The sequence below is a fragment of the Chiloscyllium plagiosum genome, chromosome 32 (genome assembly GCF_004010195.1).
Source record: "Chiloscyllium plagiosum isolate BGI_BamShark_2017 chromosome 32, ASM401019v2, whole genome shotgun sequence".
In the NCBI taxonomy this organism is placed as follows: Eukaryota; Metazoa; Chordata; class Chondrichthyes; order Orectolobiformes; family Hemiscylliidae; genus Chiloscyllium; species Chiloscyllium plagiosum.
This window is the reverse complement of record NC_057741.1, coordinates 27,875,385-27,902,756: the sequence shown is the minus strand read 5'-3', so window position 1 is coordinate 27,902,756 and position 27,372 is coordinate 27,875,385. Positions and strand designations below refer to the sequence as shown.

The 27,372-nt window shown below is 42.9% G+C and overlaps 1 protein-coding gene across 3 annotated transcripts in view; it reads right to left on the bottom strand.

Moving 5' to 3' along the window:
• LOC122539453 (PH and SEC7 domain-containing protein 3-like) overlaps positions 1–27,372 on the bottom strand; it is a 421,315-nt gene that overhangs the window by 48,211 nt on the left and 345,732 nt on the right. For all 3 annotated transcript variants that reach the window (XM_043674302.1, XM_043674303.1, XM_043674304.1), the window contains one exon: positions 3,673–3,866. In XM_043674302.1, the coding sequence (XP_043530237.1) occupies positions 3,673–3,866 (194 nt within the window). The remainder of the gene's footprint in view (positions 1–3,672; positions 3,867–27,372) is intronic.

The window sequence follows — 27,372 nt, the reverse complement described above, 5'->3', positions numbered from 1 at the left end:
CAACCTCCAACTCCCGGCACCTTCCCCTGCAACCGCAAGAAATGCAAAACTTGCGCCCACACCTCCCCCCTTACTTCCCTCCAAGGTCCCCAAGGGATTCTTCCATATCCGCCACAAATTCACCTGCACCTCCACACACATCATTTATTGCATCCGCTGCACCCAATGTGGCCTCCTCTATATTGGGGAGACAGGCCGCCTACTTGCGGAACGTTTCAGAGAACACCTCTGACCAACCAACCCAACCACCCCGTGGCTCAACACTTCAACTCCCCCTCCCACTCCACCAAGGACATGCAGGTCCTTGGATTCCTCCATCGCCAGACCATAGCGACATGACGGCCAGAGGAAGAGCGCCTCATCTTCCACCTAGGAACCCTCCAACCACAAGGGATGAACTCAGATTTCTCCAGTTTCCTCATTTCCCTTCCTCCCCCCATCTTGTCTCAGTCCCAACCCTCGAACTCAGCACCACCTTCCTAACCTGCAATCTTCTTCCTGACCTCTCCGCCTCCACCCCCACTCCGGCCTATCACCCTCACCTTAACCTCCTTCCACCTATCACATTTCCAACGCCCCTCCCCCAAGTCCCTCCTCCCTACCTTTTATCTTAGCCTGCTTGGCACACTTTCCTCATTCCTGAAGAAGGGCTCATACCCGACACATCGATTCTCCTGCTCCTTGGATGCTGCCTGACCTGCTGCGCTTTTCCAGCAACACATTTTCAGCTCTCATCCAGCATCTGCAGTCCTCACTTTCTCCTAGGATATCGGGTTAGCGTGGACGAGTTGGACTAACGGGTTTGTCTCCATGCTGTACATCTCTTTGACTCTGTGATATCCAGAATATCATTGGTTATACACCCAGATGGCCAATGATACATTCAATGAAATTACTCCATATCTGTAAGGGTCTGTGCGTAAGTTTTGGGATTTGATCTGATAATGTTTATGCAAATCTATTCATTTAACAATTTGTCATTAAAAGGCACAGAATGGATAATAGCCAAATTAAATTATCCGTCATTGTCACCAAGCTCTGTTTCAGGATACTGATTGAGAGGATGACTATCTAATCTCTGGGTCAATGAGGTGCATTGTTCGTGTACCGTGCTCAGAAATGAAGCCAATTCAGAATTTGTGGCAGATGTTTTATATTTTCATTGAACTCATGGAAGATAAAATAGCAATTTGAAATACAAAACAAAGACAGACTGTTTCAGTTGTTGACCAAAAGCAGAGAGTTTGTGTGGGAACAAGTTTCTTGTGGACGGGAATGTGGGAAGGGTTGGGAATGGGAAAAGGATGGGAATGGGGAAGGGTTGGGAATGTGGGCAGGGTCGAGAATGTGGAAAGGATGGGAATGGGGAAAGGATGGGAATGGGGAAAGGATAGGAATGGGGAAAAGTTGGGAATGGAGAAAACATGGGAATAGAAAGGGTTGGGAATGTGGAAAGGCTTAGGAATATGGGAAGGGTTGGGAATGGGGAAGGGTTGGGAATGGGGAAAGGCTTGGGAATGTGGGAAGAGTTTAGAATGGGGCAAGAGTTGGGAATTGGGGAGGAATGGAAATGGGAGGGAGCACTGTTCGGAAAACCATCCTGTTGACTTGCAGGCCAATTGCTTTTCCTGGGTTTCTTTGTTTGTGCTCTCTTTCAAAATTTGGAGAGTACAGCCCGTAAAAAAAAAATAAAACTCGCTTCTCGAGAAAGTGAAATGTGTTTCCAAAAGCACAGGTTATAGTGGTTTTATAGTGTAGAGCTAGTCCTCCCTGATAAATCCACACTAATGTTGCCACAACTCAGTTTTTGACATTGTATGGTCAGGAAAACAGCCCACCACCACCTTTTCCAGAACAATTAGTGACGCCAAATAAATGCTGGCCCAGCCAGTGACAACCAAATCCTGTGAATGAATTTTTTTAAAAACTATTATACTCATTTCCAAAGTAAGAGGGGCATGAAAATGTGATGGATTCATTTTAGCTCGTGCTGGATGTGATGACATTTCAAGTGGTATCCTTCAATCTTGTATCACAGAATGTCAATTTTACTTCTTGTGGACTTACATTACCACAGGGAAAGGTCCTGAAAAAAAATCATTTTTATGCATTCCACTTCCTCAGTGCTATGGAACATCACAGGGTCAACATGTGGTTTAAATAAGGAACATTTTCAAATTGTAACCTTTCTGGAAACTGGGGTTTATTCTCATAATAACTTTCCATTTTCATGTTGTATCCCAAAAGGGAACAATGGGCATGGAGAATCTATAAAATTGAAGCCAAGCCACTCAAAGATGGTTTTCTACTTTAATGGACAGTATTAAAGCCATTTAGAAATGACTTAGCTATAGAATATAGTGAATAAAATCACTCATTGATGTAAGTTTGCTCACTGAGCTAGAAGGTTCATTTTCAGATGTTTCGTCACCATACTAGGTAACATCATCAGTGAGCCTCTGGTGAACACTGGTGGTGTGGCCCACTTTTTATTTAGGTGTTAGGTTTCCTTGGGTTGGAGATGTCATTTCCTGTTGTGAAGCCATTTCCTGTTCTTTTTCTCAAAGGGTGGTAAATGGGATCCAAGTCAATGTATTTGTTGATAAGCGTTCCGGTTGGAGTGCCATGCTTCTTGGAATACTCGCATGTGTCTCTGTTTGGCTTGTCCTAGGAAGGATGTGTTGTCCCAGTCGAAGTGGTGTCCTTCCTCATCTGTATGTAAGAATACCAGTGAGAGTGGGTCATGTCTTTTTGTGGCTAGTTGATGTTCATGTACACTCTCACTAATATCCTTACATACAGATGAGGTAGGACACCACTTCGACTGCAACAACACATTCATCTTAAAGCAAGCCAAACAGAGACACGTGCAAGAATTCCTAGAAGCATGGCATTCCAACTGGAACTCTACCAACAAATACATTGACTTGGATCCCATTTACCATCCTCTGAGAAAAAGAACAGGAAATGACTTCACCACAGGAAATGACATCACTAACCCAAGGCAGACTTATTTCAAAAATATTCCAAACCCCTCTATTGTATGGGGAAAGCACTAAACTGTGAATCAATGGCACAGACTCAAAGTCCTAAATCTTATTCAAACTTTTTTTTGACAAGAATGCTAGACTGGACCAGGGCCATCTCTGAGAAGAGCAATAAAGCAAGGATAGGTTGGTGACCAGAGGAAATAAGTTTACCAAAGATTGTCATGTGAAATTGTTTTATGCAGTAAGTATTGATTGTCCTGAATGCACTGCCATAGAAAGCTGGTGAAAGCAGATTCGATAAGGACTTGCAAAAGGAAACTAGGTAAGAATTTGAAGTGGAAAACCTTGAAGGGCTATGCAAATAGAGTAGATGAACTGGGCACAATCGGATAGCTCTCTGCAAAAGATAATGCAGGTGAGGTGGATCAAATGGCCTTTTTCTACGCTGTACAACTCCATGCCTGATGTCACCTTACAGACTTAATCTATTCATGGGACAACCGCAACCATCCCTGAAGGATACTTGAAGTCCATAGGCCGAACAATATTGATCCCTTTCTCCCAAAACCTTCTACCCGGGTAGGGAAACAAATCAACCAGCGACAGGAATGATGATTTAGAGAGAGGGAGAGAAAAAGGAGAGAAAGGAAATAGGGGAAATGACCAATTGGTAAAGACTCACTTTTCTTTCCATCCATGTCTGCATGAATTTTTCGTGACAGGAAGCCGGTTTTGTACGTTTTAGCATTGGGATCCTGCGGAATGTCGAGAAATGGATTCGTACCAGATCCAATACGATTGTTGGACTTGGATCCAGCATTGTCTGTCTTGTCATTAGCAAGTTCGGAGAGTGATTTCCTCAACTCTTCTTCATTTCTGGAAGTAGTAAAAGGGAGGGAGAACGTCACATGGCGAGAATTATAACATTGGTTCTTCAAATGGAACGGAATTCAGACCAACAACTTGCTGACAGGGAATGGGCAGTAGTCAGAGGAGATCCCCCTTGTTTCTGGGGTTACAGAGGACATCTTGCACCCCATTCTTCAGTGAATTAAACAATGTTGCAGTGTGCGCACACTCTGGTCAAACAGGTTATAAAACTTTTCACAGATTTTAAAACTGCTTGTTAGCTCACAGCTAGTTTATCAGCAAGATACAGCATATATACAAGTTATTTTCAATAATTGCAAGTGAAGCCAAATTTCTGAAACTTACAATACCCCTACAGGTATCTCGGTGCTGACACTCCAATTAGCTATTTTAAGAGGAGGAGTTCGGCTGTTTATACCATCAATACAAAACAAATACCAGCGTGCATGAGTATAGTTGCTTTGCTGTTGGCTGTCAGCATGTATTTTAAAAACTGCTACATGATATTTCCAAAGTAGTCAAAAGATCGTCACAAACATACAACAGTTTGAATTAGGAGCAGGATTAAGTCCTCTAGCCTGCTCCCCCTCTCCCCCCAGCGGAGCAGAAGTAAGCTATTCAGCCTATTCAGTCTCCTCTATTTATGGCTGATTTGATCACCAATTTCCCTGCCTTTTCCCTATAAAAATCTGTCTATCTCAGCCTTGAATACATTTAATTAACCAGCATCTACAGCTCTCTGTGTAAAAGCATTCCAGAGATTCATTACTCCCTTCACCATCCTCCTCTCTGTAATAATTGGGTGACCCTTTATTCTGAGATTATACCCTCTGGTCCTGGACTGTCCCACAAGGGAAAACTACATCTAATCTGTCAGTGACCCCAACTCAACTCTCTTTCCAACCTGACTACTCTCTGCCTAGCTTGCTAATCCCAGTTTTTAAAAGATACAACAGCAGGTTCACATTATTGCACTCACTCTGCTCCTTTGATTCCCATAATAGACTCTTGGGTAGAAGAGGCAGATGGACTTCGAGATTCCATCTCCTACAGCTAGCAAACATGCTCAGCTCTGTGGGAAATAAAAAAACTACTGAGAGCTGTGACTGGTAAGCTATTCATTTTTAGATTCGATTAGATTCCCTACAGTGTGGAAACAGGCTCTTCGGCCCAACAAGCCCACACCAACCCTCCGAAGAGTAACCCACCCAGACGCATTTCCCTCTGACGAATGCACCTAACACTATGGGCAATTTAATTAACATGGCCAATTCACCTGACATGCACATCTTTGGGCTGTGGGAGGAAACCGGAGCACCCAGAAGAAACCCACACAGACTCAGGGAGAATGTGCAAACTCCACACAGACAGTCACCCGAGGTTGGAATCGAACCTAGGACCCTGGTGCTGTGAGGCAGCAGTGCTAACCACTGAGCCACCGTGCCACCCCCTTATCAGTGATCTTTCTGCTGGAATAGACTATATTTCCTGGTTAAAAAAAACAAACAGTCTCACTTGGCTAGCATTTAACTTTTATAAATTTCTACACACACTAGCTGATGACCCATGGTACAGTGAGTGAAGACCAGGTGAAGTGGAGAGATTGGATAGGCAGGAAATAGTTTGTCAGAGGCAGAAATGAATTGCCATTTCCAAGTTTTGCATTTGTCCATTTATTTAGATTTCTCAAATGGAGTGCCACGCCTGTATTAATAATGGAAACTTCCTGTGTCAATTTGTCACACTGGACATTCTGAGGCTGTGCAAGACGCCATATAAATGCAAGGCTATCCTTTCTTTTCTTCCCAATTGCCTCCGTTCAGCTGATGGTAGGAGAAGCCTTGATGTGACAGCTTGACTTGCTTAAACTCTACGCATTTCATGAACTTACATGAAAAAAAATCATAAAAGTACAGAAGATACATTTATTCCATTTGACAATGTTTACTGATTAGCACAGCACATTGTGAAACGGTAGATTGAATAATGCTCCAGGGCTAAACAGAACTTGCTGCTGTCTGTACCATATCCCATTCTGCCGGAAGGATTATAAAGCACATCTCAGATAGATCATGAAATCTTATAGACAGTTTCTGAGTTGAAAGAAAAACTTATAAAAACATACAGCTTTTAATGTTCTTTTCCTTGTTTTCATATTAATGAGCTTCTGGGCATTGGGTAAATGGTTTTTCAGCTGACTGAAGAATCCAGGAGGGTCAACAAACTTTTAAACTGAGTAACCATCGAAGCCACTCTCATTATTTTCAATGGCAGATTGCCACAAGATGCATTACATAACACACGCTGGCATCATACCAGGTTCAGGGATTGTATTAGGAAGGAAGGCAAGTGGTGTCTTAAGTTTTAATATTAATTACATTAATTAAGTAGTAAAGTGGATATCAAGGATCGGAAAATTAAGAAACTAGCTTGTGCGTATGGCAAACACAGGCTACAGGAGCAATCCAAAAAGATGGAAGTCCATATCGCAAGTGGTAGCATGAGAGAATGTGAAGGAAACATTTATGGTTCCAGGAACGAGGGACTTTGGATACATTGACAGATATTTGAGGAGCTGTGGCTGCTCTCCTGGCAGAAGACCGAGATGAGATTTGATGAAAGGTGTTCAAAATCATGAGGGATCTAAACAGAGTAGAAAGTGAGAAACTGTTCCCATCAGCAGAAGGGTCAAGAATTAGAGGGAGAGACAATGACCTAGTGGCATTACATGAGACTGTAAATCCAAAGACCCAGGGAATATTCTGGAGAGCTAGGTTCAAATCTCGCCATGGCAAATTTGAATTCAATAAAAATCTAGAATTCGAGTCATATAACTAAACACAATGGAAGCAGATCTTTGGTCCAATTTGTCCATGCCGATCAGATATCCGAAATTAATCTAGACACATTTGGCCCATATCCCTTTAAACCCCTCCTATTCATATACCCGTCCTTTTAAATGCTGTAATTGTACCAGCCACCACCACTTCCTCTGACAGCTCATTCCATACATGCACTACCCTTTGTCTGAAAATGTTGTCCCTTAGGTCCCTTTTAAATCTTTCCCCTCTCACCTTAAACGTATGCCCTCTAATTTTGACTCCCCTACCCTGGGGAAAAGACCTTGGTAAAATAAGTAAACTTTTAAAAAAAATTAAGGATCTAATGAGGACCATAAAACAATTGTCGGGAAATTCCATCAGGTTCACTAATGTCCCTTTAAGCGAGGGTGCTGCCCTTACCTGGTTGGCCTATATGTGCCTCCAGACCCACAGCAATTGCCTCTGGGCAATTAGGGAGAGATAATAAATGCTGACCCAGCCAGTGATGCCCCCATCCTGAATGAATAAAACACACCTTGGATTTAAGGTGATACTGTATTTTCTTTACTCACCAAAGTGTTAGTATTCTTTGGATGGGAACACGCTCTTGTTGTGTAACTACAAAGGGATATGGTGGGCATACATAACAGCTTATGCCCGAAACGTCAATTCTCCTGCTCCTCGAATGCTGCCCGATCTGCTGTGCTTTTCCAGCACCACACTCTCGACTCTGATCTCCAGCATCTGTAGTCCTCGCTTTCTCCATACAGAAGAGGGGCCAGTATTTACTGCTGGGATATGGCAATACCTGGCAAGGCTAGAATTTATTGTAAATTCCATTTGCTCTGTCTGATAGTGGTTTGCTGATTGACTTTGGAGGCAGGTAAGGGATTTGGAGCCACATTTAGGCTGGAGTCAGGAAGGACGGCACATCCATAAACTACAGTGATGAATCAATGGATGACTGACACCCTCACAGTTACTTTTACTGACTTCATTTCCAAATTTCTAAACTAGAAATACTTTCGGATTTGAAGATTATCAAAGTAATTAAAAAATTATTCAATTCTATGTTTCATCAACAAGAGTGCAGAAAAGTCTAAGAGGAGCCTACTCCATTAGAGCTCTATCCAAAGACAGGTCATCATAGAATCCCTACAGTGTGGAAGCAGGCCATTCGGCCCATTGAGTCCACACTGACCCTCCAACCCCGATCCTTAACTGTGCATTACCCATGGTTAACTCACCTAGCCTGCGGCTCCCTGGTCATTATGGGCAATTTAGTATGGCCTATCTAGTGAACCCATCCATCTTTAGACTGTGGGGCATGGCCTATTCACCAACCCGTCCATCTTTAGACTGTGGGAGGAAAGTGGAGCACCCAGAAGAAACCCATACAGACAAAGGAAGAACGAGCAAACTCCACACAGATGGTCAGTGAGGGTAGAATCGAAGCTGGGTCCCCAACACTGTGAGGATGCAGTGCTAACCATTGAGCCACATGCCACCCTAAAGAACCTTGGATCATGGTCAGCTGATGCTTTATCCTGAGCCATTTTACTTGGCAGCTTTTGTTTTTGTCATCAACAGTTTGCCCTTGCGTTCCATTCTCAGGGGCAGGGCAAGGAGGCTGGTGCCAAGTCCAACTCAGCTAAAATGGGAATGGAATCCACACTGCAGGCATTATTCTGAACTACATATTAAATGTCTAACCCACTGAGCTGACTGGAAGAACCCTATATAAAACCAATAAGGAGAGCTCAGCATGCACGGATGACTATTGGACCCCACAGTAGTTGAACCTTAAATATGGTTGAACCTTTAAAGAGACCATAGCACAGATTCACTAAGGTGCTGCCTAGCTTAAGGAAATACTAATTAGCTTGTTTGTGATCTCTTAGTTGGGTCAGTGACACCACTCAGCAAAAAGCCACTATAGATTCTGCAGCCGATTTAAAAAGGCACATGCACTTCATGTGAAATTTTCCCAATGTTTTCTGTCAAACCTTATTGAGAAGTGTTTGACAGAGAAATAGCTTGGATGTTTTTTTTTTCAAATTCATCTGCACACAGCAGCGTGGAATGGAAATTACAATAAATCCGAATTTTGACAGATGCAAACAGATAAATCTGTGGAAAGGCTCCTAAGGGAGTCAGAGGAAGCTGTATTATTGATTCAATCAAATGCAAATTAGAATTATATCAGAAATAAGATTTTGGGATACACTAGGATATATAAACACAGCGTGCCTGGAGAAACAAGTATCTTTTGACAGAATGTTGCATCTGTACTAATGTAATTCTCGCCTCCTACCTGGCTCTGATATAGACAAAGTGATAACAATGAATTGAAATGATTAATCAACGATCCTATTTTCACTGGACAGCACAGTGGTGAGCTAGACAGACTCTGCTTTTTTCTTATCTAGCAATTTCCATGTTCCTAAAACGTGTATAACATCAAATTATAATTTATAACAAATCTCTCAGTAAAACACGAGAATATTGTGTCCATTTCGGGACAACGCAGTTTATGAAGAGTTTTGAGAGATTTGCAAGGTTGATTCCTGGAATGAGGGACTTCAGTTATACTGATCAAAGAAGCCGGAGCTGTAATTCTTTTGAGAAGGGAAGGCTGAGAGGAGGTTTGATCAAAGTGTTCTACATTGAAAGGAGTCTGAACAGATAGAGAGAAATTGTTCCCATCGACACAAGGGTCAGGAACTGGCAGACACTGGTTTAAGATGGATGGCATAAGAATCAAAGACAATGTAACAAGTGGAGAGAAAGCACTGAGGGTAGGGTCAATTGTGCCTTTCATGAAGGAATTGGAGAAATGGTACTATCAGCGTGGCTCTTGCAGAGCCAGCCAGCACAGACTCAACAGGCCGAATGGCCTCCTTCTGTGCTGTATCCATTTTATGGTTCAACAACAAACAGCTCAGAAATGTCAAACCACTGGAAAGATGAACAAGACAGGACCACCGGGATAATGCAAGTCATGGAAAACCAAAGTTGCTTACGCGCTGTATATTTTAACTTAACAATTAACTAAATTCATGGGAAATCATCAAAATGGAGTACTCGTTTTCATAACCGTCCCATGAATTGTGAACAAGTTCACATTTAATATTGTTGAGAACCCATCTCAAAAAAAGCTGAAGAATAAGTTTGTCAACTGCTCATATATTAAGATTAAATGGACCAGACCTCTTTGGCAAGGAGAGAGACAATTAGTTCATGGGCAGGAAGCAGTGAATGGGGATAAGGGGATCTTTTTCAGGTTGGTGAACCATGACCAGAGGGATTCCACAGAGATCAGTGTTAAGCTCGCAATTGTTTACAATATACACTAATGATTTAGAGGGAGGAAGTGAACGGACTGTAGCCAAATTTGCAGATGACACTAAAAGAGGTGGAAAGGCAGGTTGTGAGAGAAATACAATTTATAACAAGCTATTGATAGGTCCAGTAAATGGGCAAAAGTTGGCAAATGGATCATAATGTAGGAAAATGAGAAGTTGTTCATTTTGGAAGGAGGAATAAAAGAACAGTAAATGATGGAGATAAACTGCTGAAAACTGCAAAATAAAGGGACTTGGGGATACTTGTGCACAAAACACAGAACACTAACCAATACATGCAGCAGGTAATCAGGAAGACCAATAGGATATTGACCCTTACTTCAGGGGGCAGGAGTACAGGTGTAGGGACATTTTCACCAGCACCTGCTGATGAGATCACATCTGGAGTACTGTCAGAAGTTTTGGTCCCCTTATTTAGATCTTACTGTCATGTACTGGGACAAAGGAGTAACAGTGAAAAGTGTACAAAGTCACCATTCTCTGGTGCCATCTTAATATACAAGAGTTAAGCTTAAAAACAGAAGAAGAAATAAAAGGAACAGCCAAAAGAAAAGGAAACATCCAGGTCATTGCCCTGTCTCTGCCATGAGTCCTCACCACCAGAAAAATAAAGCCGCAAAATCCATCCCGGTGTTTGCAAACCCAATTTCCAAGTCTCTGCACTCCACCACAGCCAGACCACAGTCACCTCCACCATCAAGATATTATTTTTTGGCAACGCTCAGAGAAGCCTCACTCACTTGATCCCTGGTAGACAGCAAAGGCTAAACAGGTTGGAATTTTACTCACTGCTGTTTAGACAAATGAGAAGTGATCGCATGGAAACATATCAGATTTTTCAGGGTTTTGACAGGATAAATGCTGAGGGTTGCTTCCCCTCATGGTAGAGACTAGGACCAGAGAGCATAGTCTCAGAATGATGAGGCGCCAACTTAAGACAGAGATAAGGAGGAATTTCTTCTCTCTGAGTACTGTGAGCTTTTGGAACTCCTTACCACAGAGAGTGGTGGGGCAGAGTTGTTGTGTATATTTAGGGCTGAGATTGATAGATACTTGATCAGTCAGGGAATCAAGGTTTATGGGGAAAGGGCAGGAAAGTGGGTGTGAAAAATGTCAGATCAGCCACAATCCTATTGAATGCAAAGCTGGCTCGCGGGGCCAAATGGCCTATTTCTCTTCCTTTTTCTTATGGTCTAAAGAAGGGACTCTTGCTTCGGCATTAACACCTAAATGTGAAGTTTATTCAATGGAATAATGGTAAAGATTCACTCAGTGGTTAGCACTGCTGCCTCACAGCACCAGGGACCTGGGTTCGATTCCAGCCTCGAGCGACTGTCTGTGTGGAGTTTGCACATTCTCCCTATGTCCGTGTGGGTTTCCTGGTGCTCCAGATTCCTCCCACAATCCAAAGATGTGCAGGTCAGGTGAAGTGGCCACGGTAAATTGCCCAGAGTGTTAGGTGCATTAGTCAGAGGGAAATGGGTCTGGGTGGTTTACTCATCGGAGGGTCGGTGTAGACTTGTTGGGCTGAAGAGCCTATTTCCACACTGTAGGGAATCTAATCTAATCTAATCATATCAAACAAGTGATTTGAAAATGAAGATTTGAAATAAAAAGAGAACAAACAGCAAATTTAAAGACAGAGTGAGACTGCAAAATTGCGATCTCTGTGGAAATAAACAGCAAGTGACATGGGGTTGCTCCATTTGGGTTTACAGCTGTATTTATATCATGGGTTGATAACAGAATGGTGAAGTTTGCCTGACCAGGTTGTCCCATTGTCACAACTGCATACTTTACAAGGTACATAAACCACAAATTACAATCCTATTGTCTCTGAGAAACACATTTTCAAGGCTTAAATCTGCACTCCAGTCACTACTGAATCCTTCCAGTGTGGAAGCAGGCTATTCAGCCCATCAAATCCCCACCAACCTCCGAGACCCAGCCCCCTACCCTGTAACCCTGCATTTGCATGGCCAATCCACCCTAACTTGCACATCTTTGGACCCTGGAAGGAAACTGGAGGACCCAGAGAAAACTCACGCAGACACGGGCAGAACGTGTAAACTCCACACAGACAGTCACCCAACGCTGGAATCGAACCCAGGATCCTGTGAGTCAGCAGTGCTAACCACTGAGCCACCCAACATGGTTTAAACGAAAGTGCATACTTACTTGCATACATTCATCACCATTAGCCTGTGTTTAAAATGATCAAAGTTAAAAATGAAATGTTTTAACTACTCAAAACACTGACTAGATTCCCCTGTAAGTCACACATCTTAGAAATATATCAGCAATCCTTCATGGTTGCTGGGTCAAAATTCTGGAAATCCCTCCTTAACAGCACTGTGGGTGTGGCCTTCTTCTTAATCACTAACTTGGGATCAAAGGTGACTTGGTTGCATTCTGTAGGAAGGGTGTTCAAATAGCTGGTGAGTCCAATGCACAATCTGCAAACTCTGCCATGGTAGGGAATTGGTGTTGGAAGGGTTGGGTAGGTAAATTGTTTGTGTGGGTACCTGGACCTCCATGATTCAAGAAGCAGCACATCATCACCCTTTCAAAGGTAGTTAGGTTGGGCAATCAATGCTGACTTTACTAATCAACATCCCCCAAGTACATTTTCATAATTCAGTAACTAAACACTTAGCTGTTTCTAGCATACCTGAGATGTTTCCTAAATAAGCTGGAATAGTGAGCTTTGAATGGAGTGATAGCTGAAAGTCCATTGGTTCTGATTAGCCCCAGGCAGTCTTACCAAAGTTTATTAGCTTTTCTAATAAATGAGGAGATGTACGAAGGGGGCTCATCTGAGGCACTGCCCCTCAAGTCGATGTGTCAAAGATAATTCTGTTGGCTGCTGGACGTAAACAATTCGGAGACATTTAGGATACTACAGAATAATCTTCACATCTCCCAATGTGCACTCAACCAACTACGGGTGCAGCAAGTGACAACCAACTTGAAAAATTAAAATAAATGTTTTCACTCACTTGGCTAGGCCAGAGCCACTGTAAAACGTGGTACAAAACTGAGATTGATACGATGGGGCCATGTGAATAATTCCCTGAACCACAATTCGGTTCCTTTCTGTTTCTCGATCCAGTGAATAAGTCACATGGCATCAAACATAATGTTCCCATTGGTTAACAGTCACGCTATTAGCAGCAGAGTGATTACTGCAGCACGTGTGTGTGTGTGAGTGTGTGAGAGAGAGAGAGTGTGTGTATGTATATGTGTGTATATATAGTGTATATATATATATATATGTGTGTGTGTGTGTGTCTGTGTGTATATTCATGCGTTTGTGCATGCATATAACTGTGGACATTGGAATGTGTTAATTTGTGATGCTACCAATGCTCATGCCTCACATTATAGCTCCCAGTGCTAGACAGATGGTGCCCTCATTGTAGCTATAGAGAGTGGGTTTGAGCACTAGCAACTGAATTCAATAGAATGCTGATTGACTAGGTTCTTAATGAGCGAGTGATCTTCTCCATCACATTACTGCCCAGATCCTGGATTAAAAAGCCAGTACATTAACTTTTCACAACCACGATGATATCAATGTATTAGCCCACAAACAACCAGAGGTGACAGGTTTGCACACTGACCTATGAGACCAGGGTCTGCAACCTGTGGTTCCAGAGCTACGTGCAACTCCATGTTATCTCATGGGTGGCTGCTGACCTTGAGCATTGAATTGGAGATGCAGTGTTGGCCTGGGGTGGGCAAAGTTAAAAATCACACAACACCAGGTTATAATCCAACAGGTTTAATTGGAAGCACTAGCTTTTGGAGTGCTGTTCCTTCATCAGGTGAGTGTGTCACACAACCAGCTTATGAAGGAGCAGCGCTCCCAAAGCTAGTGCTTCCAAATAAACTTGTTGGACTATAACCTGGTGTTGTGTGATTTTTAACTTTGAGCACTGAACACATTTTAGAGGAAATTGAGTGCTGATTTCACTTAATTAGCATTATATAGTACTTGTCATAATATATCACTCAGTTAACAGTCTTTTTGTAAAACTTTGAAATATTGTAGAATGGTGTCTCTGTTTTGCTTCTCATTACTCTGGGCACTCAGGTAGCAGCATGTGGCGCTTTAGATATTATGTATTTGACTAAATTCATAAGAAGTCTCTTCTTGTTATTGAAGTTGTTGTAGCCCTTGAGGTGAAAGGTCAATGTGAATGATGAACTTCACATTCAGATATCCTCATCTTAAACACTCCCTCCATGTATGTTTGCTTACTTCATTCGTATGTCTGTCCCTCATTGTTTTAATGTTACACATTATGCATTCCCTCCTTTCTTATTTCGCCAGTAAAAATAACTCATGCGAAATACAACTTGGAATCTCACTCTAAGTCTAAGTGTGTCACATTCATTCCCTGCCATTTATTCCAACGCAATATTTATTTTAAAGGAACACTACTGCTGTGATTGCGAAAGAAAAAGGTTTCTACAGACTTGACCAAGCAGTTTTTGGCACGTTGGCTCAGGGATTAGCACTGTTGCCTCACAGTGCCAGGGACCCAGATTTAATTCCAGCCTCAGGTGCCTGTCTGTGTGGCGTTTGCACGTTCTCCCCGTGTCTGCGTAGGTTTCCTCCGAGTGCTCCAGTTTCCTCCCACAGTCCAAAGACGTGCAGGTCAGGTGAATTGGCCATGCTAAGTGGCCCCATAGTGTTCTAGGTTAGGTGCATTAGTTGGGGTAAATGTAGAGTTATACGGTAGGGGAATGGGTTTGGGTGGGTTACTCTTCAGAAGGTTTGTGTAGACTTGTTGGGTCAAATGGCCTGTTTTCACACTACAGGGATTCTAAGAAATCCTGGCGTTCTTTCCCAAAATGGCATTGTGAGTCGACCTAGACTGAATGAACAGCAGCAGAAAGCAGCTCACCTTCACATAGGCAACTAAGGATGGGCAATACATGCTGACCCAGGCAGTGGTGCCCATGCCTGATGTCTGAGTAAAAATGTCAAATGGACTAGATAACCCTGGAGACCACATCCATTGGGGTGAACTAATGTGAATGAGTCTGATTGATAGGGTGGCATGGTGGCTCAATGGTTAGCACTCTGCCTCACAGTGCCAGGGGACCCGGGTCCAATTCCAGCCTCGGGCACTGTCTGTGTGGAGTTTGAACATTCTCCCAGTGTCTCTGTGGGTTTCTTCCCACAGTCTAAAGATGTTCAGGTCAGGTGAATTGGCCAAGCTAAATAGCCCATAGTGTTAGGTATGTTAGTCAGGAAATAGGTCTGAGAGGATTACTCTTCGGAGGTCAGTGTGGACTTAAAGTCATAGAGATTTATGGCACAGAAACAGACCCTTTGGTCCAACTCATCCATGCCAACTAGATGTCCCAAACCAATCTAGTCCCACCTGGCCCATATCCCTGCAAACCCTTCCTATTCATATACCCATCCAAATGCCTTTGGAATGTTGCAATTGTACCAGCCTCAATCACATCCTCTGGCAGCTCATTCCATACATGTACTACCCTCTGCGTGAAAACGTTGCCCCTTAGGTCTCTTTTATATCTTTCCCCTCTCACCCTAAACTTATACTCTCTAGTTCTGGACTCCCCGACCCCAGGGAAAAGACTGTCTATTTATCCTATTCATGCCCCTCATGATTTTGTAAACTTCTATAAGGTCACCCCTCAGCCTCCAACACTCCAGGGAAAACAGCCCTAGCCTATTCAACCTCTCCCTATTGCTCAAATCCTCCAACCCTGGCAACATCCTTGTAAATCTTTTCTGAACCCTTTCAAATTTCACACCATCTTTCTGATAGGAAGGAAACCAGAATTGCACAATATTCCAACAGTGGCCTAACCAATGTCCTGTACAGCCATAACATGACCTCCCAACTCCTGTACTCAGTACTCTGACCAATAAACGAAAGCATGCCAAACGCCTTCTTCACTATCCTACCTAACTGCAACTCACTTGTTGAGCCAAATGGCCTGTTTCCACATCTAATCTCACCTAAGCTGGCATAACTCAAATGAACCACATAACATGAAAGATGGCTATATTCACGTGATATAATTGGCAAGACGATCATTAATGCCCATCATTTTTGCGATTGAGAAGATAGCCATGAACTGCACTCCCTGTTATGAAGGTATTCCAACAGTGCTGTTTGTGGAAAATTCAAAGCTTTTACTCTGGAGATGGTGAAGGAACTGGGTTCTTTAACAGGCAAATTGACAAATTTTCAAGTCATAATGAAGTGCGATTTGGAAGAGAACTTGGAGGTTGTGGCTCCTATGTATCTGCTGTCCTTCTCTTCATAGATGGAGCAGGTTGAATGATTCTGTCAATGGCGTCTTGGCTTGATGGTGTAGGGGTCACCTTTTTTAACATTACACATTGCTGCCATGGTACGCTGGAGGAACTGCTTCTATAAAAGTGATGATTGGAGGGTCAGTCAAATGGGTCGCCTTCTTTTGGATTGTATTGTGGTTCTTCAGTTTTGTTGATGCTATACATTTATTTTGGCAAGTGGAACGCATTCCAGCACACTCCTAATTTGTGTTTTAAAGATTTATCACCATCTACAAGAGTCAGGAATTTAATCATTCACTTCAAAAACCTAACTTCTGACTTGGTCTTGCAGACAAACTCGAGGACTTTTCCAGTTAAGTCTATGGTCAATAATGACCCCTTGAATGATTGTGGTGAGGGATCTGGCAATGAAAATGCCATTGAATGTCAAGAGGAGCAGGTTAGACCCACTTCTGTTCTACTGAGTGTGGGTGCATTCTCTAATCTGCAATCCTTTGTCACAAGGTTAATATGAGTCTGGTATGTTTTACCAATGCCTCCGTCTGCTCTGCACAGATGTCACTGAAACCAATGTGAATGTTGAATCATAATTCAGGTGAACAATGCAATACAGTTCAAGACAAATGGAGTCACAGCTAATTAAATAAATCAAGACAGTCTCAACAGAGAGTTAATTCAATAACATCAGCTCTCACCTCAGTTCAGTACCAAATGAAAACTTCAAAACATTTCCTGACCAGGATGCCACCCGCCTACATACGTGTGCACTTCTTGACAACTTCTCCTGTGTCCATATTTAATGTGGAAACTTCCTATGTAAACTTGTAATTCAATCAATCCTACAGTAATGGTTTTATGGTGTCACCAGTGGCAAGAGGGTGTAATTAGATTGTGATAAGCTTAAATAGGCAGTTCCATTCTGAATGTGGGATGAGGGAATCTACAGTGGAACTATGTACAGACAGCTTGATAATGTTGCCTGACTTATGTCCATTGCATCCTGGTCCATTGCATGTTCAAATCAATTTCTATATGCCTGTCTCATCTCCATCATGTTCTAATGTTAGAAAAGATTCTGCGTTTAACATTTGATTATTCTAATATCGCAGCAAATCTGAAATATTACAGACTAGTCCTCAATGACTTGATGAACTAACTTTGTGAAAACAATTCAGTGCCACAGAAACTCTCAGTTACCCCATCATTTCCTGTGAAGTACCCATTCTGGCAATACACACACTCTGCTTGGCTTACTATTTTAACCATAGGGAGATGATGGCCTAGCGGTATTATTGCAAGACTTTTAATCTAGACCCAAGTAATGTTCTGGGGACCTGGGTTCAAATCTTGGTGGTGGAATTTGAATTCAATAAAAATCTTGAATTAAGAATCTTATGATGACCATAAAACAATGTCAATTGTCAGGAAAAAAAACATCTGGTTCACTAATGTCCTTCAGGGAAGGAGACTGCTGTCCTTAGCCAGATTTGTCTGCGTTGAGAGTATGGTGCTGGAAAAGCGCAGCAGGTCAGGCAGCATCCGAGGAGTAGGAGATAAACCCTTCATCAGGAATGAGGCTTGTGGGCCGGTAGGCTGAGAGATAAATAGGAGGGGGGCAGGTAGCTAAGAATGTGATAGGTAGATGAAAGTGGGGGAGAGGAGGAAGGAATGGATATATGGGAAAGGTAATGGACAGGTCAGGAGGGCGGTGCCGAGTTGGAGGTTTGGGAGTGGAATAATGTGGGATGGGCAAATGAGGAAACTGGTGAAATCCACATGAGACCCTGCAACCACACCGGACCAAAGGCAGAAGATGAGGCGTTCTTCCTCCAGGGGTAGGGTGGTAAGGGTTTGGCGATGAAGGAGGCCTAGGGCCTGCACGTCCTTGGTGGAGTGGAAGGAGAAGGTGAAGTGTTCAGCCACGGGGCAGTGGGATTGGTTGGTGCGTGTGTCCCAGAGATGTTCTCTGAAACAATCTGCAAGTTGGCACCCTGTCTCCCCGATGTAGAGGAGACCATATCGGGTGCAACGGATACAATAGATGACATTGGTGGAGATACAGGTAAATTTCTGTTGGATGTAGAAAGATCCTTTGGGGCCTTGGATGCACCCTCTCCCATTCCATCAAGGACATGCAGGTCCTGGGCCTCCTCCATCGCCAAACCCTTACCATCCTGCACCTGGAGGAAGAACGCTTCATCTTCCGCCTGGTACCCTGCAACCACATGGGATCAATGTGGATTTCACCAGTTTCCTCATTTCCCCTCCCCCCATGTTATCCCACATCCAACCTTCCAACTCGGCACCGCCCTCCTGGCATGTCCATCACCTTTCCCATCTATCCGCTCCACCCTCCTCTCCGACCTATCACCTTCTCCCTCACCTTCATCTACTTATTGTATTCTCAGCTACCTTCCCCCAAACCCCACCCCCCTCCCATTTATCTCTCCGCCCCTTTGGCTCACAAGCCTCATTCCTGATGAAGGGCTTATGCCCGAAATGTCGATTCGCCTGCTCCTCGGATGCTGCCTGACCTGCTGTGCTTTTCCAGCACCACACTCTCAACTCTGATCTCCAGCATCTGCAGTCCTCACTTTCTCCAGACTGGTCTGCATTTGGTTGTCTAAGAAATGAGGGATAGGCGATAACCTACTGGCCTAGCCAGGGTTGTTCTCGTAAAAAGAAAAAAATAATCCAGCTTCCTCCTCCCCTCTGTCTCCCAGGATAGACCAAGAGGTAGTTTCAGAGACAAACAAAGAAAGCAAGTGGAAATGAATCAAGTCGGAACCAAAGAACACACTGATTTAAAGACTGGTTGGCAAAGAGACAAGCTACAAGAGGCACAAGTTATTATGTCTCTGAATAATGTCACGGACCTGAATTAGGAGAACATTTTCATGGTCCTTTTGATTTATGAGGCTTACTCATTAAGCAATGTAGTTTTCAATGCAATTTCATGTCAAAAGCATATACAATGAACTTGAAGTGCTTTAATAAAACATGACATGATTGAAGAAAGAGCTTCTTTTCCCTGCGTAATGCAATTTATATCCCCCCAGTTATTTTTCCCCTTGTGAGCGTATTTCAGATAAGAGCATGGGGTGATGATCTTTACAGTACAATAACAAATTTAACCCCTTTTAAAAGCGAGTGAGGGGAATTGACACCAATTATATGAGGAAAAGGATCAAAAGAATCAATGTGGTTGACTCTGAACTGTTCTCTGGACAATTAGGTCTGGGAAATAAATGCTGTCTTAGCCAGCAATGTCTACATCCCAAGAATGAATTTTTAAAAAATCAAGAGGAACAGCAGATAATAAATGAACCTAATTTTTTTTCAATATAAACTATCTCCCGCTGAAAAAAGCAGTTGCACTGCAGTTGTGCTATTTATAAAACGGTCTAGTGAAAAATGCCTACTGAGCAACTTCACCAAGAATACAATCCTCCTGGAATTTAGAGAGGGGGTTAGAATCAAAAGCCAAGGAAATTTGTGAAGAGCATAAGTAGATTCTAAAATGTGTGTTTTTGAAAAGTGGCAAAGCTGCATTTAATGCCCATCTCTCAGTAGCTCCAAGTGTCTGAGGTTTCAACTGTCCAACGATGGAATCACATGTGAAAGGTCCCCCAGGTTAGATCTTAACACCAGTCTAGCTACTCTCACCACCCCTGTATATGAAGGCAGATGAGAAACAAGCTGACTCATTATGGGAGAGACAATGATCTAGTATCACTGGCCTAGGAATCTGGGGACCCTGGCTGATGCTCTGAGAATAGGGGTTGCCCAATTCTACCACAACTACTCATAGACTTTAAATTCAAACTCTGGAATGGAATTTAAACTTTGGAATAGAAAGCTATCATTAGTCTTCACCATGACAACTATCATTAATGATTGTCAAAACTCATGTGGTTCACTGACAGCCTTTAGAGAAGGAAATATCCCATCCCCTACTTGGAGGTTAGACCTACACCTAACTCCAGATCCACAACAATATGACTCTTTACCAAGTTGACATTTCATTCAGAAGCAAAATTAACATGCAGGATGTGAACTCACAATGTTGATCTGAGGCTTTTAAAAAATTCGTTCATGGCATGTGGGCATTACTAGCTCAGCTAGCATTTATTACCCATGCCCCATTGTCCAGGGGGATGTTTGGAGTATTATGCTAGACTATTTTTTGGCTCAGCTCATATCCTAGAGTGCAAAACAGATTGAAGTTAATACATATAAAATTGAGAGTATTGTGAAGTGGGAGCACCAATTTTGCCGAACTTTGCTCATGTTTTGGAGGCTCACGTTCAGTAATTGTACTTTATTTTTATGAAAGACAGGTTCATTTTCAGGAAGTCCCATATGTTACAAAGAAGAAAAAAAAAAATCACAGCTATTTTCATGCTTCAGCTACTGATTGGCTAAACATTTTGGACAGGAACACACCTGCCTCCATAACCAGTCTTGTGATCAGTTATCCAAATACAACCGGGTTCCATTTGCAGCACTACTTGCTTCAGCACCCTGGATTAAGGGAACAAGGAACAGCAAGTCTCTCCTCAGACTTGAGGATAAATGTGGAACAGAGGCAGAGTTAATGTTTCGAGTCCAGTGACTCTTCATTGGAGCTGATGAAGTTCTAACGAAGATTCAGCAGACTCTAAGCGTCAATTCTGCTTTCTTTCCACACGCGCTGCCAGACCTGCTGAGTCTCTCCAGCAATTTCTGTTTTTGTTTCGGATCGCCAGCGTTCACGGTTCTTTGTTCTATATTCACGAAGTTAAGTGTGTCAGGTGAGTACCAGTGTCAGCCTTGATCCCATCCCTCTCATCCCAATGATGCTCTGCCTATAGCAGACTGACCCGTTATACCAGAGAGTGTGGTGCTGGAAAAGCACAGCAGGTCAGGCATCATCCGAGGAGCAGGAAAATCGACGTTTCGGGCAAAAGCCCTTCATCAGGAATGATGAAGGGCTTTTGCCCGAAACTTCAATTTTCCTGCTCCTCGGATGCTGCCTGACCTGCTGTGCTTTTCCAGAATGACACTCTCGACTCTAATCTCCATCAGTCCTCACTTTTGATCCGCTACACTCACCATTACTGATAGTTCTCTGAACCCTCAACATATGATGTGAGTTTGGGTAACAGCTGATGTGGTATTTTCCACATAAAGGGGAAGGGCAGTTACTTGGCTTGAACATGGCCCATAGACACTAGGAACTGGGTGTTGTGAAGATGCATCATGAGATAGGAGGACCTTCGTAAGGACAACTAGGAAGTTGTTGCCATTAACTTTGGGAAATTAAGCAGACTCTTCGAAGAGAAGCAGATCTTTGGTTCAAGAAATGTGCCTGCTGATAACCGAGGTCATGCACAAAATTTCCCCATCACCTACTTAAAGTGGGTTGCCCATCCCAAAGGCAAAGTCCACAAAACATTGACCTTAGATGGGACTGAGCTCAATGTTTTGAAACAGCACACAACACAACTAACTCCAGGGCAATACATGGAGCAGGTGGAGATCAGACGTCCATGTTATTTGTACTGCATCAGTGCAGTCTGTTCGTCTGCCTTAAAATAGGAAATGACTGCAGTTGCCACTCTGAATCTCAGTTCAACTTGAAACACATAATTATTAGAATGCCTCTGCCTCCTCCATCAGCAAGAAGCACTGAAACATCAGCGCTAGCAGGAGCAGACCTCCAGCTTCAAAGCCTGAACTCTCAAGATGGCACTGATTACTAGTCGCCCAGACCCACAAACAAGCAGGTACGCAAGGTTGGCTTTGCGGCAACTGATTCACCACCACTGGAGGGAAAATCAAGTACCTGCTAGTCTGATGGGGAGACTGCAAAATGACTGGAGCATTTCCAGTCCTGAAAGGAAAGGGACTTCATTTACGTAGCAGTTTTCACTTTTGATATTTCAGCACCTCGCAGTCAACTCATTTCGCTGCTGAAGTATCATCACTGTTAAGTACGTAAACAATCTTCACACAGCAAAGCAACAAATAAATGCAGAATAGCTAATTAGTTTTGGCAATATTAGTTGAGAAATGAAAGTGTGTCAGGACTGGGAGAACTCCTTAGTGTTCTAATTAATGGTGCCATGGGACTTTACTGGTGAAGGCCAAACAATGGTACTATTCCCTCAGCGCTGTACTCAAATGTCAATCAAGACTATGTGCTCAAATTCTTGGAGTGGGTTTGAACCCACAACGTGCCAACTCGGGCTGCCAAAGAGCTAACCACTGTGCTAGGAGTGACATCTTGCTTTTATTTGATTTTTGAGAATCAAAGTGAAATTAAATTTTCAATAAGCTGAAGTCTCTGCAAAGCTGCTTCAACAATTAATTCCTCATGTCCAGTTCCTTAACCTCTATCCTAGTTGACAGAGACACTCCACTCTCTCCACTGCCAATTCCCAGAGACCAAAAGCTGTTATTTCACACGAATTGCCTACATATGCGCAGATTGGCACACAGATGGCATGCAGTATGTGCAAATTTGAAAGGGATCCGGCTAAGAATCAGATTACAGAAGCTTTGTGAAATCGGGTTGAAACCTTGGATGGATTTCCCAGGTGAACAACTGGATTTATTTTTAAAATACAATGAAAATCCAGAAGTTGCTGAATTAGCGAGGTGACCCCCATCCAGAGTTGGATGGAAATATTTAAACAAATTCTCCCATTAGTTAGGAAGGAAAGCATCTTGCATCCAGCATATCAAAGCTTCCCAAATTGTGATGCCTGAAGACAGAGAACAACAATTCACTGGATAAGGTTTGCTTAATTGCTATGGAGATTTCCATAGCAACAGGGTAGTGAGTGATCTGTACAATGGATTAGATGCTGTAAATTTAACATTAGTTGGGGACTGAACATGTAAACATAGCAATTACATTCAGGCATCAGAGTAACTAATGCGTACCTTACACATAATCAAGAGACCGTAGAGAAAGTCCCTGTGTTAGTTACAATTGCAAAACAATAACCATTGTAGGGAGAAGGAGTGAATGGAATAGTGCAAGGGGTTAAAGGAGTAGTGTACAGGTAGGGCAGGGATAGTTTACTGAGTGGAGCAGCCCAGAGCTCATATACTGCAATTTACATCAGTAATTTGGATTCCACGACCCAATAGAATAGGTGAAATCTCAGTGTGATGCCATACTAGGAATGGACTGGAATCCAAATGAGGCAGCCGACGAACTTGAGCAAGTAAGACAACTGAGTAGAATGGCAGATGGAGTTTAATGCTGACTAATGTGACATAATATTACAGGCAATGAACAGTGGGTAATATGGCTCTATTGTAAATGGTGCTGTGTAATGAGGAAGGGCAGGAGAATACAGCAGGTATCAAATCCACTCCTCTGTCTAAGATGCATGAACCATCTAGTTGCCAACTCACACAAGCGAGAAATGGATCTGTCACTCGAGACAGTTCAACTAAACGAGACCCAGCCCCAGGCTCAGTTCTGAACGGCAAATCAAAAGTGACACCAAAATTGATGACAAGTTGAAGGACATGGAATGGCAAACCTGCAGATACAGACAAATCCGACATCCCGTGGCAAATACACCTTTGGACAATGATCAGGATGAGTTGTAATCAGTTTTGGGGAAAATTCGATAGAGAGTTTTCAGATTATTAAACTGCAGCACACACATACTGGAGATGTACTGCTGGAAAACAAAAGTAGAATCTGATGAAGTTGCGTCAGATTTGGTTGAAATTCAATAAAGCCATTAGCACTGACAAATGTGGCTTTTCACTGTGCAGATGTCTAGGTTTCAAGCCCGTTAAAGATTAATAAGTAGTTTAGTGATCAAGGATAGTGTATTAATGATGCATAATTTTTCCCCGTCATGTCATACGTCATCGAGCATCTGAACAAAGAGATGGATCACACAGCCTTGGGGAAGCAAATCATTCTGAAATATAACACAGATCAGGGCTCCAACCTCTGTCCATTCTGGAACAGGCAAAAAGAAATTGGATTTATGCAGCTGCTCAGGACGTCTTTCCAAAAAGGTCCACGGAGATTCACTAACCATTTCAAAATGTTGATGCTCAGGCATGATGGCTCAGTGGTTAACACTGCTGCCTCCCGGCGCCAGAGACCCAGGTTTGATTCCAATTTTGGGTGACTGTGTGGAGTTTTCACGTCTGCGTGGAATTCCTCTGGGTGCTCCGGTTTCCTCCCACAGTCCAAAGGCACGCAGGTTAGATGGATTGGCCATGCTAAGTGCAGGGTAATGTGGGTCTGGGTGGGATGCTCTTTGAAGGATCAGTGCAGACTCAATGGGCTGAACAGCCTCTTTTCTATGATAGACCTTACCCAATATATGTTCAAGTATTAGGTTGGGAAATGGGCCTGCAACTTTCGGACTCAAATCTGCTTTTCTACCAGATTCAGGTCACACCAGTGCCATCTGGCAGAAACTGGGTCTTCCCAGTTTTTAGTCATGGCGAGTCCAACTGAATTATATTAAGGCTGTGCAAGATCAGAACAAAACCTCACAAACATAACACTACCGACGTATGTAAACTGGACTCCATGTCAGAAAAGAAGAACGACATTCCTGATGAAGAGCTCATGCTCGAAACGTTGACTTTCCTGCTCCTCGGATACTGCCTGAACAGCCACGCTTTTCCAGAACCACACTTTTTGACTCCATGTCAGAAAAGCAGAGCAGTGAAAGAGAAAATTAGGTTAAAGAAATGGGCTTTGAGGAGAAAGAGGAGAGATTGAGAGTGGGTGCCAATAGCAGATTCGAGAATGTGGTGCTGGAAAAGCACAGCAGGTCAGGCAGCATCCAAGGAGCAGGAGAATCAACATTTTGGGCAAAAGCCCTTCATCAGGAATGCCAATGGCAGTGTAAAGATGTGAAGAAATGTGAACTGAGCTTGTTCTAGGCAGATTCTATGGCTGGGGTTTTGATGCATAGGCTGTGTGAGGATTCCCCCAGTGCGGCCAGAAAAATTGGGAAGGCTCAGCCTTTCTAATTAATTTGCGTTGCACTGTAGAGATAGCAGTGAAAGGTGAGCTCAAGGGACCCAGTCAGTTGGTTGGAGATAGTCAGAGCAGAAGGTTGCTACCTTAACTGTCATTCTGGTGTTTGAATGTGAGGGAATGAGGCTCCAAGCAGCAGAGGTGCTGTTGTTAGATGGTTCCAGGCACTCAGGGCTCAGGAGATGCCCTGAGGTGATAGAAGCTGGCCCTGCATCCAAAAAAAATAATTCCGTCCAGCTAAAGTGCTGTTGCTGGTAATGTAGAGCCTGGGGTTTATCTGAGAGTTTTCATATAAAAAACCCAATTCACAGGATGAAGACATTGCTGGCTATACCAGCATTTATTGCCAGAGGACAGTTAAGAGTCAACCGCATTGTTGTGGGTAAAATGTAGGATGGACCAGGTAAGGATGACAGATTACCTTCCCTATGGAAGGCATAGGTTTTTCTGACAATCAATTCATGGTCATCATTAGATTTTGATTTATTTTTATTGAATTCAAATTCCACTATCTGCAGTATGAACCAAAGTCCACAGAGCATCCCTAGGTCCCTGGATTAATAGTGTAGTGATAATACCACTGGTATCTGCTAGAGGCAACAGAGGAGGATTGGAGATCTGAGAAATTCAAAGGCAGTGGCAGCTAGGTGAAGCTAACTCTCTGGTACTGTGCTGATTATTAGACACTTGCAAATAGTCTCAGAAATCCCAGGGAACCTGGTCTCAGAGGAAGAGATTGGATTACTGTGACATAAGCAGTTGTTGAGACAACATGATTTGGAATGGCTTTTGAAGAAATTCTGAGGCTAGACCATCAAAAGTGAAGATTCGATATTTCTCATGAAGGTGAGAAATTTTGATGAGATTTGGTAACCTGCAGTGTCACCTACTCGAGGTGAGTTGCTGAGAAATCGGTGGGATCTGTCTTACCCAAATCAGCCATGTGACATGCACTGAAGCACGTGCGACCAATATTTATCTGTTAACACATATTTACCTCATGTTAGTTCTGGATGTTAGAGCACAAATTGTACGGTCGATTTTTTAACTTTTCTAACTGGCAAAGTTTATTTTGTTGTTCAAAACCATGGACTCTTGAGATTTTATTTTCTAAGTAAGTACCTGGAATTTCAAGACTTTGTCTACTTGTACCTAAACAGTTACTGGTCCCTAACCAGATTGTAACATGAATTTGGCACTTTTTCCTGGAATCGCAAGAAAAAAAGATAGAAGATGACACAGTGATAATGTCACTGGGCCAGCAATACAGGGCCACAGTGTAATGGTCTAGGGACAGAGGTTCAAATGTCACCAGGTATGATTTAGTTAATTAAATTTACTAATTAAAATCTGGAGTTGAAGGCTAGTCTCGATAATGGTGCCTGGAAAACTGATCAACTGTTGCAAAAAATCTTTCTGGTTTACTAATGCCCTTCAGAAAAGGAAATCAGCATTGGTCTGCATGTGACTCCAGACCTGCAGCAATGTGTTTGACTCTTAATTCTGCCCTGAAACAGCCCAGCAAGCCATGCACTTCAATGGTGATTATGGATGGACAATAATTGTTGGCCTTTTTAAGTCATGTTTATTTTCCATGAATTTTTTTTTAAAAATAGAGGAACCAGGAAAGGAATTGTAAGTGAAACTTGGTTTTGGTTAATTCATGTGCAGCAGAGCTGGGGGTTTCAGAGGGTGAAAGATGGACAGAATCAAACCTGGCAGCATGCAGTATGCAGTTATGCAGGTCGCAAAAGGCATGTGGAGAATTTGAATTGCAAAGTAAAAGGAAGAGATGGGTAACTTTGAAGTGGAAGAAATTTACCTTGGTGACCAATAGGATAAAACAGTTCCAGTCTAGTATGATGGGTTCCTCAGTTCTGACGAAGAGTCATATTGGACTCAAAACAGGGAACAGCAGGTTTGTCCTCAGACTCAAGGATAAGTCTGTTTCTCTCTCCACAGATGCTGCCACACCTGAAATTCTCCAGCGTTCCCTGCATTT